General features: G+C 41.8%; 1 protein-coding gene across 4 annotated transcripts in view; it reads right to left on the bottom strand.

The window, feature by feature from the left end:
• The window catches only part of DPP6 (dipeptidyl peptidase like 6), a 544,191-nt gene that overhangs the window by 292,197 nt on the left and 233,582 nt on the right, over window positions 1–18,412 (bottom strand). The window contains exon 1 of one of the 4 annotated variants that reach the window (XM_048324311.1): window positions 17,357–17,398. The exons of the other annotated variants lie outside the window; for them this stretch is intronic. Within the exon in view, the coding sequence (XP_048180268.1) occupies window positions 17,357–17,383 (27 nt within the window). The 5' untranslated portion in view covers window positions 17,384–17,398. Of the gene's footprint in view, window positions 1–17,356; window positions 17,399–18,412 lie in introns of those variants that run through there. 4 annotated transcript variants of the gene reach the window in all.

The following is an 18,412-nucleotide window of genomic DNA, read 5'->3' as shown; positions in this document are numbered from 1 at the left end:
AGGAAAATGAAGTCTCAGTATGGATTTCAGTGAGTCTGTAGCTGGAACAGTAGTTTTAAAATATTTATGGGACATTCACAATTCACGAGTTATAGGACATTCAACTTATCAAAATCTCCAAACAGATATTGGAGTGTGCCTTCTATTTTAGAAATACATAGCAATTGCTTTATGGTAACAACTGAAGTATGAGGATACTGGGAAATAAAACCCTAACAACCCCCAAAACAAGCAAACAAACAAACAAAACAAAAAACCCAAGCAAGCAACCAACCAAAAACCACACCAAAAGACAACCAAAAAAAAAGCCCCAAGCCATAAAAGGTTATTTTGTCCCTGGAAAAAAAAAAAAAAAAGAAGAAGCCTACCACAAGTGCTTAACAGTACCTCTACCCTAGTGTTATTTTAACTCTCTGCTCAGGCATCACTTCACCTTAGCTGCCTGCCACCATCCTTTAATTTTGATCAGACTTTTCTGAAATCTGGCTTGTGGCTGTGATGGAGAACAGCCTTGATACAGCCCGAGACAAACTCCAGTCACAAGACTGGGCTTGCACAGCCTTGGGAAACGTAGCCTTAGGTCTCAAGCACAGTGTTGGGGCTTTGAATGAGACTACTGCAAGTGCCTTGTTCCTCTGGAGATGGGAGTAGGATGGTGCTGGTCTCTTGGCCAAAGGGATTGCAGAGGCCCAACTCCATTGTGAGAAATTTGCAAAACCAGAACAAGAGGGTTTCAACCCCTTAATAGAAAAACAGAGGAGCCTTCATCTGGGTCAACTTCTCTTTCCAAGTTCCCTATGAATTTTGCCATGCTCGTGTACCCCAAGCAGCACCACTCATGTATCTGATCTCTGCTCACTGTAAAACCTCTCTTTGTGTCCCTGGGTTATGAAGCTTTTTATTCTCTCACCCTGTGCCAGCCCACCAGCTACGCTGGTTGCCCCAATTCTGTGTCCTGTGGCCTTTTTTCAGTGTCAGGGTGGTCTTATGACACTGCATTTGACAGACACCTCCTCAGTGCTAGGGCAAGAGCTGAACGCTGACATTGGGGCTGGAGAAATGCACAGCACAAAGAGAGAGCAGCACACAGCAATGGCTCGTGTTACACATCCACACTGATCAGAGCAGGTGGGGATCCTTTATAGGCTTCTCATGGACAGGTGGTTTTCACACTTCAATCATTCCCTCACAATGTGCAGATTTTTGCTTCAAAGGTTTGGCAGTGTTGAAAAGGGATTTTTCAACCTACACAGAGTTCATTTAAGTTAAGAGAGGTTCATCTTCCCCAAGTTTGTACTGCTGGAATGGCTTTGCTGCTACAGTGTTCAAAGTTCTCTCTAAACACCTTTTGGTGAAGCAACACAGCTCTCCTCCCTGAGGAGGACTGCTGCACTGGTACATCCACAGCCATGTGTAGTGTGAATGTGGGGTTTTCATGTCTGTGTGTGTAAGGAAATATATTTATGTGTATATATATATATATATATATATATGTACATACACATAAACAGAACTTAAATATTTAGGGACTCCACTTCTGAATTACATTCAGCACCAAGAACTCCAGATCTATGTCAAACTGCTATTTGTATATGTAGATGTATGTAAATTCTTTGCCTTTTTTCTATTCCTCCTCCTGCCCCCTGTATCAAGTTTGTGAGCATAAGAGGAACCCTTGCCTGCAGCACTGGGCTTGCAATGAGGGGATTTTGCTATTTATGAAAAGCCCTTTTGCATGAGCCATGCCTCAGCCAGGGTTTGGCTGAGTCCCAGGCAGGCTGGAATTTCAGCTCCATTCCACTGCAGGGAGGCCAGAGGACAGATTAGGGTTGGTAACTGAGTAATGGACTTTGATACTGTGTCAAGCCATGTAAGAAAGTTATCTGAGCATGCCAGGAGATTATAAATGAAAGAACCACTTCAGAGATGTGGGAAGAAGAGACCTGTGAGACTTAATGATCCAAAGAAAATCCATCTTCTAGTTAGGAGATGAATCCTTAGATGACTGACCTAAATCCCAAATAATTCTGAACAACGGCAGAAAGACTGAGCTAAGTGCAGTCCTATCATTTAATCTTAAGTCTTTCTGTAGTACTCTATGTCTTACTGAGCAAAAGATAATACAAGGAACAACAATCAGATATCCAGAATAATGTAACAATACATGAAGGAGCTTAGCATAGGCAAGTAATAGCTGTAGGCTTCATTTGATCTGTTTAGTTATGCTAACAGAAAATAAAGATTTCCAGAAAAGATTAGAAGCAAAGAGATTCAAAAGAAGTGGCCTGGAGCTTTCCATAGGCAGAAGTCAGAAATCCAGCTGAGTTACAAATCAGTGAATAAATATATTCATTATCTTACAGAGAGAAAAATCATATTAGCAGAATGGGTATTTGTTTACCATGGTTGTATTAAGATAATTTAATAATACCATATTTAGCTGCCTTCGAGAAATTAAGCTAACTTCATACAAGTTTTAGAAAATAAAAGGCAGATTGGTTTGTACCAAGTCGGTATTCCTCAGCATTGAACCTGCTTCACATCAGCAGATGGCCTGAAACTTCTCATGAATCTTAACACAGACCTCTGAACTGAGGTTAGTCAGGAAAGATTTTCTCCACTATTAAGTTACCTGGTTGTTACTGTTCTTTTCCTGTTCTGAATTTAACAAATTCTCTTTTTTTTTACATTTATTTTCTTTATCACTTCCTATCCACCTAATCACACATTCACATATTCTGTGTGACTGTAATGCATGTATCTGCCACATCATCTCTGTATGACCATCTACTAAGAATGTGAAATTCAAAGTAAATTTGTATTTGCTAGTTCAAGAGCTCCACTTCCTTAGAATCTCATGGTTCCCAACTCATATCTGGAGTCTTCACAGCAAATTGCATCCTGGTGTGCTATTTGACTGATAAAGGCACTTTCAGACTGCAAACCATGGGCAGGTTCTGAAAGCCTTGCCCAGGTCCATCCCTTCTCTTCCATTACAGCACATCTCCCCACCTGGTGAAATGCCACTCCAATTTACTCTCCATGCCAGCCCTCTGGGCAGGGACACATTGAGGCTGCCAGGAGCTGCTGTGCCAGCCCCCAGCAGCGTGGTGTGATTGTACTTCATGTTTTAATGCCGATTTTGCCCTCGGTTCCTTTGGGCTGGAGTGTAAAGGTGCAGTTTTCGAATCTAGAAGACTCGTGCAAGGCATCTAAGCCCATTTGTAGGCACTCACGAACGAGCTGGTTTTGAAAGGTGCTGAGTAACTCCATTGCACTCAGCAGTGGATATTCACAGCTCTGGGAGAGCTTTACCATCTTTTCCAAGGAGCCTAGCCTGGAAAATGAGGTTTGCCTGCCTCAGTGGACTGCTTCAGGATTAATTACTGCTTGTGTCGTCCTGAGAAATTTCTAAATGAAGGGCTGAGGAATGAATTTTGCCATAGGTGGTCTAAGAGATTGGTGTCTCTGGACCCATACCAAGCACTCTGCACAGACACTGTTTCTGCTAAAACAACATTAGCACTTCTTTATCAAAGCACTTCTGGTTCAAAAAGGAATTAAGAAACTTATTTTTTTCCTAAGAGGCATCAAGCTAAAATATAATACAGTCTGCAAAGCAGTTAGATGCAATACCATTGCAGGCTCATGAAGGCTGGAACTCATTGCAGCTGCTGCTGTTTAGCCTCACCGCATAACACAAAAACTAGAAACTACATCTCTGAGATTGTTTGCCCTCTTGTCAAATTCAAACACTATTGGATCTTGGGAATTAGTGAGGGAAAACAGCCCCAGCCACTCCATCATTCAGACCACCTTCTGAGTGATGCAAGACTGTTCTAAATCAATATTTTAGTGTTTCGTCTAGGTCAGTTGACAATTTTTATAAAATAGCAAAGGGATTTAGTTCCATCTCCTGTGAAATATTTTATAGCTGAAGTGATGTTATAGGCAGTACAATTTGCTTTATATTCAGCATACATTATTCCATTTAAAGTTCCATTCCATAAGTGTAAATTAGACTCCAACTTGTTATGACAAATATTTTCTTGTTTTCCTCATGTTTACATCTTTCCTAAATATGTAAACTGTTATAAACTCACATCCACATCACTTGTCGTTAAATCAAAGTAGTTTATGCATATTTTAATGTTCTTTCTTACACTAATTGTTCCAATCCTTTGATCATTTCTTTCACTCTGAGTGTATTTCTATGAAAGTGTGCTGAAGGAGACAAAAAAAAAAATTAACAGCAAAAAACAAAACAAAGAGACAAACATGATCTCTGGATTTGATATGGTAGGAAGAGAGGCCAAGGGGATCTCTTCAAGATATTTTTAGAATCACTTTTATCACAAATCAAAAGGTAGAGTCTGTTGGGGTCCCTCCCCTGCCGTGTAGCCCTGGGAGAGGGGCCCTGAGGGCACAGACACGGGGCTTCCCTGTCCCTGCTCAGCCTCGTTCCCATTGGTTGGTTTGTGTTCCCTGCGCGGGCAGAAGGACCCTTGGTCCTGTGACTGGAACAGTTCCTGGGCAGAGCTCCGGCCATGCGGCTGGAGAAATAAACATCTCTCTGAAACAGCTATCAAGAATCTGTCTGTCCATATATATTTCCTTTCCACGGGACTCCTGGTTTGATATATGCGTGTTGCAGGATCCCCACTGCAACAAATGGTGGAGATTTGTGAGCAGAACGATCCCCGATCCCTAAGCGACTGATTTGTGTGAGTAAACCCTGGAAACTTTGGATTCCTCTTCTTGGTTTTGCTTTGCTATTCCATATCTGAACTATGGAGGAACCGTGGGAAGACTCTTGGCTCTCAGAGCCGCATATGGACATTTATCTTAAACTTAAAATGATTCTTGAACAACGATTTGTAAATTTTAGCTTGATTCAAGCTCAAAAAGAACTGAAACACTTCCTGGCATGGTTGTTTAAGAACTTTTTCTATGTTTCTTGGGATTTAATTCTTACCAAGGGCTTTTGGAAAACCGTTTGGACACAGTTAATACTGGAGTCAAAATATATGCCGATGGAAGAATATTTTCGTGAATATTATTTAGTTACCGAGACTGTTGAGCAATGTCAGCTGTGTCCTGGCGAAGGGAAGCCTGGCGCAGGGACCGTGCGGCCCAGGCCACGTGCACCGAGCGCTCTGAGAGCAGCAGCGAGGCAGTTCCCGCGTGCGGGCGGAGCCACGCGAGCCGCAGTGTCGGTGGCGGAGCGAGGCGCGGCGGGAGCAGCGGGACCCGGCGGTGCCTGCCCGGTCCTGTGCAGCGCGTGGTGGAGCGAGCCCCGTGAACGCCCGACCGAGAGGGGCGGCGCGCGGGCAGCGGCTGGCGGCGGTGGCGGTGGAACGGAGCCACGCCCGGCCAAGACGCGCGCTGGAGCAGGGCGCGGGGGAGTCGTCGCTCGGGGGCCCGGCCGAGACGTGGGTGCAGCGCCCGGCAGCGGCAGCGAAGCTGCGACCAGAGGAGGCGACGCACGGAGAACGGAGCGGCACGGCCCGGCCCGGCCCGCGCAGCCCCGAACGCGACCCCGGGAAGAGCGCGCAGGCACCAGCAGCCCCGACAATTCCAACACGGGAGCGACCGAAGGAGAGAGCAAAGACGCAGCGAGACAGAAAACAGCAGCCACTCGGAAAAAGGAAAAGATCATAGCAACTAAGACCTTAGGGATAGTAAAATGGTATAATGTTAAGCAAAATTATGGTTTTATAACAAGGTGTGACAACCAGCAAGACATATTCGTGCATAGAACTGCTATTAAAAAGAATAACCCTGAAAAATGCATCCCAAGCTTGGGAGATGGAGAGGTGGTGGAATTTAATATTGTACTAGGGAGAAAAGGGTTACAAGCATCGCAGGTCACTGGGCCTGATGGTGTTCCTGTAAAAGGCAGTATATATGCAAAAAATCGTAGTCATGTTAGACAGTATCTCCATTGTAAGCCCCCCCTACAGTTTCCCTTTCCTAATCCCACCTTTCCCTTTTACCCTATGTCCTATTACCCCCAGTGTATTCCCAATCCGTTTTTTCATCCATGGTTTCCCTCACAAAACCATGCTTTTGCCAATTGTTTCCCCAAAAATCCCTTTCCAATGCCGAGTGGGGGATGAAAAGGGGGAGGGAAGAAGTTAAACCCTCTCCTGCCTCAGTTTCCCCACAAAGCATGCTCAGAGTTCTGTCTCCCTTCTGTCAGCCCTAAGATGTTCCGCAGAATCTGTTTGGACATTTAAAGACTCAGGAGGGTGGCTTGTTTTGTCTTGAAACGGTTCTTGTTATGTTTATCCAGTTGTTTTCATTCTCCTTTTATTAAAATAAAACGGGTGAGGTGTTGGGGTCCCTCCCCTGCCGTGTAGCCCTGGGAGAGGGGCCCTGAGGGCACAGACACGGGGCTTCCCTGTCCCTGCTCAGCCTCGTTCCCATTGGTTGGTTTGTGTTCCCTGCGCGGGCAGAAGGACCCTTGGTCCCGTGACTGGAACAGTTCCTGGGCAGAGCTCCGGCCATGCGGCTGGAGAAATAAACATCTCTCTGAAACAGCTATCAAGAATCTGTCTGTCCATATATATTTCCTTTCCACGGGACTCCTGGTTTGATATATGCGTGTTGCAGGATCCCCACTGCAACAAGAGTCCTCTTTACTTTGTGCTGGTGTACAACAGGAAGACAAGAAATTATGTGAGGAGAGAATGAGGAAGGAAAATAGGCACAGTTTAGATACCTGAAGGGTACCAGCAGCAACAGAGCCACCCAGCATCCCCTGCAAGGCAGAAATCCTGGGCACCAGGCTGAGCCCAGACCTGCTTCACCCTGAACACTGCTGGTGGGACTCCCACAGGCCCCTGAGCACTCAGTGACAGGGAAGAGGGAGCAGAATCACCATCAGGGCAGTCCCAGCAGTCAATGAAAGAGCCTGAGAGTCTTTAATAATGAATTGCACAGAGCTTACTCTCTCTGCAAAACCTTCACGAGGTGTGTCTGGCCACTCAGACGTGGCCCTGGGAGCATCCCAGTGGTTTTAAAGTGCTTAGGAGCAGAAATATGAAAAATGTTCTCTGTTTGTACTATTAGAAGTAGTGGGGAGATAAGAAACAGGAGGAAGACTTTCCACAGAAAGAAATAGCTGGCCTGAACCAAGAAAAAACAAAAAAAAAGCTAGTTCACATTCAAAAGGCAAAAATTGATCGAAGAACAATCCATAAAGAGTTTATAAGTCACCACAAATCCTATGGTTTGTGGGAAAATAGCCATGAGTCTTTAAAGAAAATAAATCTCAGCTTCATTTTATTATTTTATTTCTTTTAAAATAATCTGAATTTTTTCTAAGTAATATATGCCATTATTGCTTTATTTTCTGAGCAAACAAATGATTCTGGCAGGTTTGACAGGGAACACAGCTACACCTAAACACTGGAAATCTGTATGTAACATCTATTTAGGGCACCTCTGTGAAGAACTAAGTGTCAAAAACTTCAGTCCACCCTACTGTGTTTTTCAGTTGCAGCCATCTATCAGTGTTCAAATACTCCAGACAGGATTGCTCTTCGCCAAAAAAAAGACAATGCAAGAAGACTTTTTGCCCCACCAGTTGCTGTACACATCCTGAAACTGCAGCAGGTGTGGGGAGCAATATCCCATCTCCTTATTGTCAATCAAGTTACTATTTCAGAGATACTTATTTCTCAGGAGCAGCCCCACAAAGGCAGTAAAACCTGAAATTCAGAGAGCAGCCATAAACCTGTTTCTTTTGTGTGGTCCAGAAAGTGCTTGCTCCAAGCTTTATGGGGAGCAACAACAGGACAAGAGAAGGAATGGCAAGAAATGCTCACTAGAAACCCTTTCCAAACTCTGCACGGGTCAGATCCTTCAAACCAAAAGATCCTAAATTTTAGCATTCTATTGACTCCTCAGCCAGGAGTCTGCCCATATTCCCAAAGGCAACACTAAGGCCTTCCTCCCTCTAATCATTCAGCTCTGTACAAGTCCAAAATCTAGATGGGAATATGATCGTGGGGTGCACCAGCATAACTTCCTTTTTTGTCACTGCACCTCTTTATCCTGTGAGAACATCAGTGGGATGCAGCTCAGCTACTCTAATGCACTAACACAACAGAGGTGTTCAAAACAAATGGGTACTTTTAATTATAGAGAGCTTTCCACAACAAAAAATTGCTTTCCCAGATTGTTGAGACTGGGTCAACATATTAAAATAGACCTTCTCAGTCTCTGAGGCTGACAGAGTTAAGCCAGATGCTCTCAAATGAATCCCAGAAGGTCTCGTCTCCATCCACTCTCCTGGTTAGATATCTGTGCCCTCTTGGTCTTTTCACCAGCAGGAGGGTTTCTGCTGACACCGCTCAGCTCCAGATGTTGTTCTTTCCTTTGTGCAGAAAAAGGAAAGAGTGTTTCCTTTTTGTCAGTGAGCAAGAATGATGGAATTAAGTTACCTCAAAAGGGTGCAAGAAACCTCCCTTCTTTCCCCGTGTAGGTATTAGAAGGGAACAGAGTCAGCATACAGAAGTATTTTTCCTGCTTGCCTCCCATATGAGCTATTTGGAAGCCAATGGTAATAAAAGGAAATCATCACAGGAGAAAAATGTCCAGAAATTCAACAATGGTATGGCTGAAATGAGGAGAAAAGCCATCTAGGAACTGCTCTGGTAGTGAAATGGAAAGGAAAAATCTTCTGGATATTAACTTTAGAAAAACTGTCCAAAACTCTCTGGAGGGGAAGGAAATAACCACCTTCCTGACCAGTTCTCCAGATTAAGATAACTTCAGCCTTGGCTGGAGACCACTCTGATTTTCACCATACATGAGGTGTGGGCAACAGCCAGTCATCCTGCTGGAAGACAGGAACTGGTGACACCTTGCCACACAGCACCCAGAGTAAAAGGCAAAGGGAGTGAGTCCTTAGATTTCAGCAGACACCAAAGTCTGCATGAACAAATTCTTTATGAACTGAAAGATGTGCCATTTTATTTACTGCCATCAGAAATCATTACTTTTACATGGCTTTTACACTCACCAAATTTGTGCGATTATGCAAACTTCTGCATTTGTGGAGGCATTCTGAATTATTAGCACTGCTTCTCTAATACATGCAATCTTTTTGCCAGAAGGACACCACACCATTAATTCTGTACCCTCTCTAAATGCAGCAATTATCTACCAAACAGTTATTCTGTGCCACACTTCAAGGATACTTTCACCTTGCCCCCCTCCAGTGCTGTTGCTGGGCAAAAGAGGAGAAGTCACAATTACCCTCTAGGGAAAGAGGGTCAAGAGGAGTCCCAGGACAATTTCACCATTCTTTAAAACAAAAAAAAAGAAACACACACACAAACCCCAATAATAAATTATTATAAGTAGGCCTTTACTGACTGTGTTATTTGCCATTAAATCCTGCACATTGGTTCCCATGAGTATAACCTATAAAATTCTCAGATTAAATATTCAATTTAGCAGGGAACATGCAAATTAACCAGCAGCAGTGTTCCTCAAGTGCCAGCCTGGACCAGGCTCACATACTTTCTTGCTTATGTAAGCTATTTGTGGGATCAAAGATGCAAGAGCTCTCGGGTGATAAACACTTGCCCTCCACTCAGAGGAGGCAAACTCTAACTGAATTGGGTAAGAAAGCCTTGGTAAGAAAGGCCTTTCTCAATGGAGATGCCAGAAAAAGGGACAGGGCTGCTCCCTGCTCGGCCCTTTGTACTGGGGAGGGGTCCAGTTGTGGTGCCAGCAAGCTCTGTCACAACACAGCCCTGTTCCCACAGGGACTCCTCACCTCTTTGAGGGATGGGGAGGTAGCAGGTCTACCAAAAGAAGATCTGCCTTGTTCTGGGACCATGGCCCAGGGATGAGCAGGACAACCCATCTCTCCCAACAGGCTCTCAGAGGACCATGAAATTGCCGGTCAAGAGTCACTCTGTTCTCAGACAGAGACATCCCCACATCCCATCAGTGAGGAATTCATTGGTTGTATTAAAAATATGTGAGATAGGAGCTTTCTTTTGACATCAGTATTTTGTTAGTCCTTTAAACACAGGCACTAAAAAGTCCATATTTTTTGCATAAACAGATAATTTTGCTAAATGTAAATGCATTATTACATTCAGCTTTTGCCCCATTGACACTTTTTGGAAGACAAACCTGTTCACCAGTTTGTTTGGGGTTTTCCTCTGCTTGGAAGAGGTTAGGTCCTATTTAGGAACCTAAATTAGCAAGCCTAGACTCAAACTCCAACATCCAATAGTGCCATACAGACCCTTTATTTCAATAAACCCCAAGACTCTACCAAGAAGACCATTGTGGCTGTAGAAAATGAATCAAAGGCCAAGTCCTAGCTCCCCATTATTGCTTTGTTGGTGCTGAGAAGCTCAGTCCGTGCAGTTTAGGATGTGCTGATGTAAAGAATAGAGCAAAATGAGACTGAGCTGTGGTGGGAAGAGGCCCTTCCACCCTGAAGGCAAATAATGATGATCTTAAAGGTCCCTTCCAGCCCAAATCATTTTATGGCTCTATGAATGGAAAATCAGACAAGTTTCTCATGTTGTCCCTGAATAGGAGGGCTGAATTCTAGTGCTGTTCTCCTCCTCTCCCCTCTCCTCATTATTTTAAAGTAAATTATATCAATTATGAATATGTTGCACCTCATTTAAATAAGAGCAGAATATTTGAAGCTACCTCTCTGTGCAAGCAATGCAGCTAACTCCCCATGCCCCATGGCTGTCAAATAAGATGCCTTCATACAGAAGATCCTCAGCATCTAAGACTTGAGCCATGGTCACTATTGGAGGTCTGCTTATGACTACAAGGATTTTACTCCAGAAACCTCAGATCTCATCACTCACAGTGAAAATACTGACTAGAAATGCTAAAGGAAATTTCCTACAGCCTGCTGTCACTGCTAGCAGTGATTACACACAGCCATCAGCACAGCATCAGTGTCTTATGAGCAAATGCACAGTCAACTTCTTAGCATGGTCTATTGTGAAAGGAGAATCACAGGTGAAAAGTGATTTACAAAGAAGAGTCAAGCTGGAAATACTCATTTTCATTTTCATTTGCTTGCTCAATTTTCCATTTTAGCTTTAGGTTGCTGAAGTGTTTGAATTGCAGTGTGATATTCTGAGAGCATAATTTCTTTTGTAAAAATTAGGTTAAAATGCTGTCCCTACATCCTGTGCTATGACATCAGGATATCTGTGCTACAGACATCCTGATGTCATCCCTGGTATAAAACAAGCAGCCTCTCTGATATCTTCAGATGAAATAACCTGAAAGGAACTTGCTAAGGCAGCAAAAATGTTGGGGGTGAAGGGCTTTTTAACTCTGGGAGGGTCTCCTTTGCAGTTTATTGCCAGGGTTTTACATCCCACAGGTGAGGGAGATGAATCCAAGTCCATCAGAGGACCACCCTTAGGTCCCTGGTCTGTGTAGCTACGGCTCAGCTGCATCCCAATCAGCTCTATCCAAAAGCCTCACAACACTGCCAGGACAATGAACACCTAATGCCATTCAGTTTTCAACAATTTATTATTTTTTTTCTGACAGGGCAGTAAACATTTATAGATATATTTAATTTTATAGGCAGTTACCACAGAAACCAAAAGAATTCTTGCCATGAATGGAATCACTCACCTGAATAAGGGTTTGCAGGATCAGTGTGTTAAGTTTCAATATTGTTTTTTATCCACAGGAGTTTGCAAAATTCAAATGGAAAGCAGAAGAAGCATTTTGAAATAGCATGTCCTACATTTGTATCTAATGTTGCAGTAGGATGTATTTGTAGATTGCTTTACCAAGTCCACTTAAAACCTTAAATCAAGCAATTTAAAGCCTGCTCACTGAGATTTGCAAGCATGTGTAAATTCTCTAATCCAGTTTACACTTAACAGCTTTACCACACTTGAGAGTTCCCCTGCTGACCTTGGGGAATGAGCAGTAAAAGAACATGAAGTGAATTGAGTAGTTCCCATATTGAACCAATACACCACATACTAATAGTTAAGTATAATTAGAAACCTTATAAGTGCTATAAAAGGAGCAATATATAGCAAAATCTGTAATGTACATTTCTATTGATTTATAGGGATTTTTTCACTAGTTTTGCAACACAAAGGACAGTCCCTGAATAACTAAGACCAGTATAACCAAACTCATCTTTGCAAGGAAGACCTCTGTAGGTAATTGTTATGTTCAAGAACATATTAAAATGTTATGTTCAAGAATGTAATAAAATATTTTCCCTTATTATTTTAAATCAATGCAGTTTGTTTTCAGCCACCCTCACTAGTAAAATGCATCACACAGAGAGCAACAAATGGCCAAATGCCTCCTGAAGGTGAACATTTGACCTTTTCATAAACATAAAGTCTCATAAACAGAGAGTTATAAGTGATTGATTCAAATTTATGTGCAATTGGTTGGTTTTTAACAGTTTTCTTGGTTCACTTCTCTGAGCACTTTCCAAGTGAGCCCTTTGAGCATGGCTGAGTCCTGGGCCAGGACAAGAATCTCCAAGGGGAGAATGGTGGATCCTCCTGATTCAGCCATGAGAAGTCTTTGAAACTGCAGGACTTGAAGTAGACATGGCCAAACCCTTCCCCAAACACAGGAACTAAAACCCACAGAGAATCATAGAAACATTAAGGCTGAGAAAGTCCTCTAAAATCATTGAGTCCAACCATTAAGCTGACACTGCCAAGTCCACCACTAAACTGTTTCCCTAAGCACCACATCTAAACATTTTTTGAACACTTTCAGGGACGGTGACTCCACCACATCCCTGGGCAGCCTGACAGCTCTTTTGGTGAAGAAATTTTTCCTAATATCCAATCTAAACCTCTCCTAGAATAACTTCGGTCTGTTTTCTCTTGTCCTGTTTCTTGTTACCTGTGAGAAAAGAGCTGACCCACACCTGTCTACAACCTTCTTTCACTATTGCTTCTTACCTGGGGACAAAGGAGTCAGAGGGACTGGAGCTGGTCCCAGCAGAAGTAGTGCTGCTGTGAGTTGTTCCATCCAAATTTCTCTTTCCTCCTCCTTTCCTTCACCTGATCACAAAGCCATCAAAGGGAGGAGAGGAGAAAGCAAAGAGAGAACAACAAAAGCAGAAATCTTGACCCCACTGTTGCCCTCTGCCAACACAACAAGCAGTTTCCCCAACCTATCTGCCACCCCTGTACCTCAGATTTTGGGGGGGGGGGGGGGGGTGTCTCTGTCCTATTTGCTCCTCTCAGACTCCATTCCTACCTGCCAGCACTAACCAGATCATCCTCAGGAAGGTCCCCGCTGCTCAAGTTGCCAGAGAGCTGCTCCGCCTCTACCCGGGCAGGCACCCATGGGTGCTGCAGGCTCATCCTCTGCTGCAGGAAGGGAGGATGTGCTCCCTACCAGGGGACCCGGAGGCTGCCCAAGCCTTTTCCCACCTGCCTACGCTGAGGGTCATCCTCAGACTTTCAGGTGCCTCCTCCCTCTCTCCCACTCCTCTCCCAGTCATCCTTCCCCCATTAGTGCCTGCTGCAGAGGATGGGAGCAGCATCCCGGAAAATGGAAAGGGGGGAGTGCACTAATTGATGGACTTTTGCACCCCCATTAGTCTCCTGTTAAAAGCTACTAGAGGGAGAGGCAGAAAAGAAACCATCAAGAAGTTTGCTGAGATGCACATTCCTCTCCTAAATCCATCTTTGCTCGTTCAAATCTGGGGCCATCAATGCTTACATCAGTTCTTGCTTAGGCAGAGCTGCTGCAGGATGCTCTGACACAGCACAGCCCAGGAGAAGCTGCCCTGCAGACTGCAAGGAAGAAATGAAATTCTCCAAAAAGGTTTAAAGCTGCACTGTATTGCTGTCTGATGGATGTATACAGGGAGCAAGGAGAATATAGGAGCCCATACAAGCTGGAACTTGCACTCATACCCTGTCCTCAGCACTGAAAGGGCAGATCACTGCCACTCGAGGGAGGGGGAAAGCCCTAAAATCTGGACACACATTCTGTTAACAGCTTAAAACACTTCAGCCTTGTTGCCTTTAAGGCTGGGGCTCAGGCCGTAATTCTTTTAACATAAAATGTATTTTAACAGCACTGAAATAAGACATTCTTTTTGCATCTCAGTCCCTCAGTCACAAACCACCTAAAACAATATTTATCAAGATAAGTATTTAAGAATCAGAGAAACTTAAAAATTGCTCCAGAATCAGTGCTTTTATACCAATTTATAGCCTGAAATACAAAAATTATGAAGTAGGAAAGTACAGCTGCCTGATGGAATCAGTGACAGTTCCAGGAGATGCTCCTGAAAAGAACAAATTGCTCCAGCCCACTATCATAAGCATTTTCCAGAGCAAATTATAGGGATTTTTAAAGAAGGCATATTTGCTTCAAACACTTACCCTGAAAGGCCATAATAGGGTTTTATAGCCGTCATAGTCTGTTGGGTCAAAAATGCATTAAATAAACCCAGAGCTTAAACACTTACAGGTATGATGGATCACAATGAAGTGTCCTATTAAGTAAATAATGTCTGCTCCAGACATTTTCTAAATAAAGGTTTACACGAGAGGATCACTGGCTTTGAAGTAGCCATTATATACTTTCATATCAATTTTCATGTTTCCATGACAATTGCTTTACTTTTTTATTCCTAATAAAACTCAGCATGGTGGTTTTTTCCAAGCTTGGGGGAAGTGTTAACCAGATGTCTCTGCATCAGGAAGAACCATTACTAACAAGGTCTCAAAACAGCCCAATACCTAAGGTAAATATAACCCTCAGTCCTCATCATAGCCCAGCATTCCCATCAAATACCATAATCTGTATATTGCTTTATAATGACTGTAGGTAGATTTTTTTTTTTGAGCAAATGCACTCAGAATTGAGTACAGATTGAGTGCTTATTGTTTCTGCTTTTTTGACCCTACACTTCATTTCCCTGTTTTGTTTTGTTTTGTTTTTCTGGTAAGTTTGGCTTTATGTCCTTACTGGGATGAGTTGGCTCTATCTTCAGGAGTGTAGAGTAACTTCTCCAGCAGGAGTGCATACCTGCCGAAAACTTTGGAAGATTTAACTGTCAGTGATATATTCCAACCCTTTGGAGATCGGCATGAAACAGGGGCCAGATCAAGAATTAATTAAAAACAATGAGAGGCTTCCCGTGGATGGCAGACACCTCTGGAGAAACAAAAGTGAAGCTCCCCTGCCTTTTGCTGAAGGACATTCTATTTAGTGTGAAAAATGACAAATACTTTTCAAGCAGTGCTATCTTGGAGCGTATATAATATTTCAAAAATATCTTGAAAGCTTCATATTTTAATAAACAGTTCCTACATCCATTTTTTATTAATATGTTTTTAAAAGAGGAGCAGAAAATTAACAGTGTGAGTCAGATCATCAAGCAGGCATAAATCATCACAGCTCCACTGGTTTCAACTTCTACTGCTTGTGAAAAAGACTCTCTATACCTTTCTGGAATCACAGAGTGAATTCATCATCCCCAAATAATTAAGGATTTAATTTAATTATCTGTTAATCTCTTCATTTTATGACTGGATTCTGAAGGATGGCAAGAACTGCAGAGAGCTATTGCAAGGGATGTTAATGATAAGTACAGTGTAAATCATAATTTTGATATATCCATAAATACTGAGCAAGTTAAGTGCTGAGAGTTAAGTGGAGGAAGGGAATGTGTGCCATATCATAGACATGTAATCTCCTGCATAAATATATTATGGCTTATTATAAAAGCACACTCTGCACAATATAAGGTCTAACCCTTTTGGTTTAATCCCAAGCATAAAAGCCCTCTTTGAGATTTTGATGTGCTTCTATCCAGAATAGTTTGAAGTAGGAAAAAAGGAAACAGTAGTATTTAAAACTGACATCTGATTCTGCAGAAATTTAATTTTGAGCTATATTACCCTGAAATACCAGGTACCACAATGATGGAATAGGGACAAATGCTTCAGGGAGAAGAGCAGAAAAGGCATCAATTAAAGGATGCCTAATAGCCTGCAGCTAAATAGCTTCCACAAATAGGAGGTAAAGGACAAAGTGTTCAGCTGCACCACAACATACACGGCTATATGCAAATAAAATACTTCTATCCAAGAAGGACATTTTGTCTCTCACAACTAAACCGCTCCCAGAGCCCATTTAAGTACCGTGCTTTGACTACAGTAATTATCTCATGTCACTTAATATGATATAATATCTACTTATGCTTAATGGATCTGTTTTAATTTCTAAGGAAACTGCCTGTTTGCACAAATGAAACTTGTATGATGATTAAAATATAATTTTCACTCAAGCAGTAACACTTTTTAACAAACAAAACCATAAATAGAGATGTTACATCTATTTGAAGACAGACTTATAAATGTGAATATCCTCTGCTACTCAATGCCCTGACTATAAATTGCTGTATATTATGGGAATTAACCATTTCTCATCATTGATAGAATAGCAAATCAAAGCTAATTTAAAGTAGTCTAATCAATGTTATCACTAAGCAAGTCAGCTGAGCTTCAGATCAGGGAAAATACATCTTATTTAACTAATAATGCAACATAATTTACATAATTAACTGATACCAAAGCCCCATTTTCTGAAAGCATCCAAACAAATGTATATTAGGACTTTTAAATTCCTTTTTAAATGGTTAATCTTTGCAGCAAATTTAACAATGAGAAAAACTAACCCCAAACTTTTCAAGGAAACCCAGTTCATGAGACATCAGAGAGGCCAGTTTCACTTGTTGCACCAAATTAACTTCACATTTTTTAAAGAATCATCTGTTTATTTTCTCTTATTTCCAACCTATAAGACATGCAATTGTTTATAAAGTAAATATGACAATCTATTATTATTTAATTTTGCCATAATGCTAGATTCCAGTGCTGCAAGGGCTTTAAATATGTCCCATTTCATTCAACTCTACAGTATATCTCAGACCTAAAATACAGCCTGAGGGGAAAAGAGGTTTGGTTTTTTTGTAATGCCTTTTTTATATTCATCCAACCTTAAATGGCATTTTTAAAGGCCACCGAGGAAATCAGTTTAGCTTAGTTTCCTCAAGAGCTCTTACTGTAAAAACGTTGTTGTTGCAAATTCTCTGAAACTTTTCTCAAAAGTCAAATAAACTCGAATGCTTAATGTCTCAAGAAATTTGTGAAGATGCAGCTAATATGCAAAAAAAAAAAAAACAAAAAGAGCACACAATCAAACCCTGCAGTGAAGTCTGATCAAGTAACGTGCATGCAGCCAGACAACTTGTCCACAAACACCAGAATTATCTGCTTGCAATTCATTTGCAATATTTTTAATAGACTAATGCATACTTTTCACTCACCCTCCATATTTTTTTGAATCTCTTCATTCTGGACAATTTGGTTTTGTTCATCTCTGAGGTCTGCAGATCAAATACATATCCTATATGGCTGTAGACATATTTTACAACCAGTCTGGAGCCTAAAACAGTAGAGTGATAGATATTCTTGAAAACAGAGGCACTCCCTGGCTTTTAATGCTGCTTCCAACAACCACACAGTTCACAGCTCAGCACAAAGTATCCAATAGCTGAACATGGGCACAAAAAGAAAGCCAAAATCCCTTGTTTGAGATGATACAGGGAGAAGTCTTTATCCATCCAGTGCTTGATTTAGGTCAGTGAAAAAAAAAAATGCTATTATGTCAGCCATCCAACTTTAAGACAACTTGTGAGCTGACAGTCATGGCACTTTAAAGCACCGTCATGATGAGTCTTTACAAAGGGATTGTTTTAATCCTATATGAAAAAAAAAAAAAAGGAAAAAAAAAGAAAAAAAATCACCCAAGCTACTTAAGGAGTATGGAAATCACATGGTATAACAAAAATATCTCCAATGTGCTGCAAGGGAATGAAGCTGAGAAATACCTCATGTAGTGCTTTCTACTTCATTTTTGTGGTTTTCTAATGGTGGGAGATTTTTATGATTGTGGGGATCTACAGACCTATCATTCCTCCCAAGTTATTTTTAACCCTTTGTCCCTCTTTAAATAAAAAATAAATATCATATAAAATAGAAAACACAGAGATGTTATTTTTTTGTCTCCTGAAAATCAATCAATTACTCAGGAAATTGTACCAATGTTTATTCTAAAGGAAAGATATCATTGAGAGAATCTATCCAGAAGGGAGTTCCCATAGAAAGTCCTAACCATAAAAATTTTGTTCACAGTTCATGCTATCCGGCTCATAGGGCACTATAAGAGAGAAGGACCATTTGCTTTTATTGTTCATGCATCTGGTCTTCTTATGTTCCCTTTTATAATTTCAGGAAATGGAAAAGAAAGCAGAAAGAGTGTGAAATATCCCTCTCTGGTAAAACATAAAACCCCCTACCATATCTCAAATCCATTTCTGAAA

The sequence above is a fragment of the Corvus hawaiiensis genome, chromosome 1 (genome assembly GCF_020740725.1).
Source record: "Corvus hawaiiensis isolate bCorHaw1 chromosome 1, bCorHaw1.pri.cur, whole genome shotgun sequence".
Classification (NCBI taxonomy): Eukaryota; Metazoa; Chordata; class Aves; order Passeriformes; family Corvidae; genus Corvus; species Corvus hawaiiensis.
Note: the sequence above shows the minus strand (reverse complement) of the source record. Positions and strands in the feature narration are given on the sequence as shown.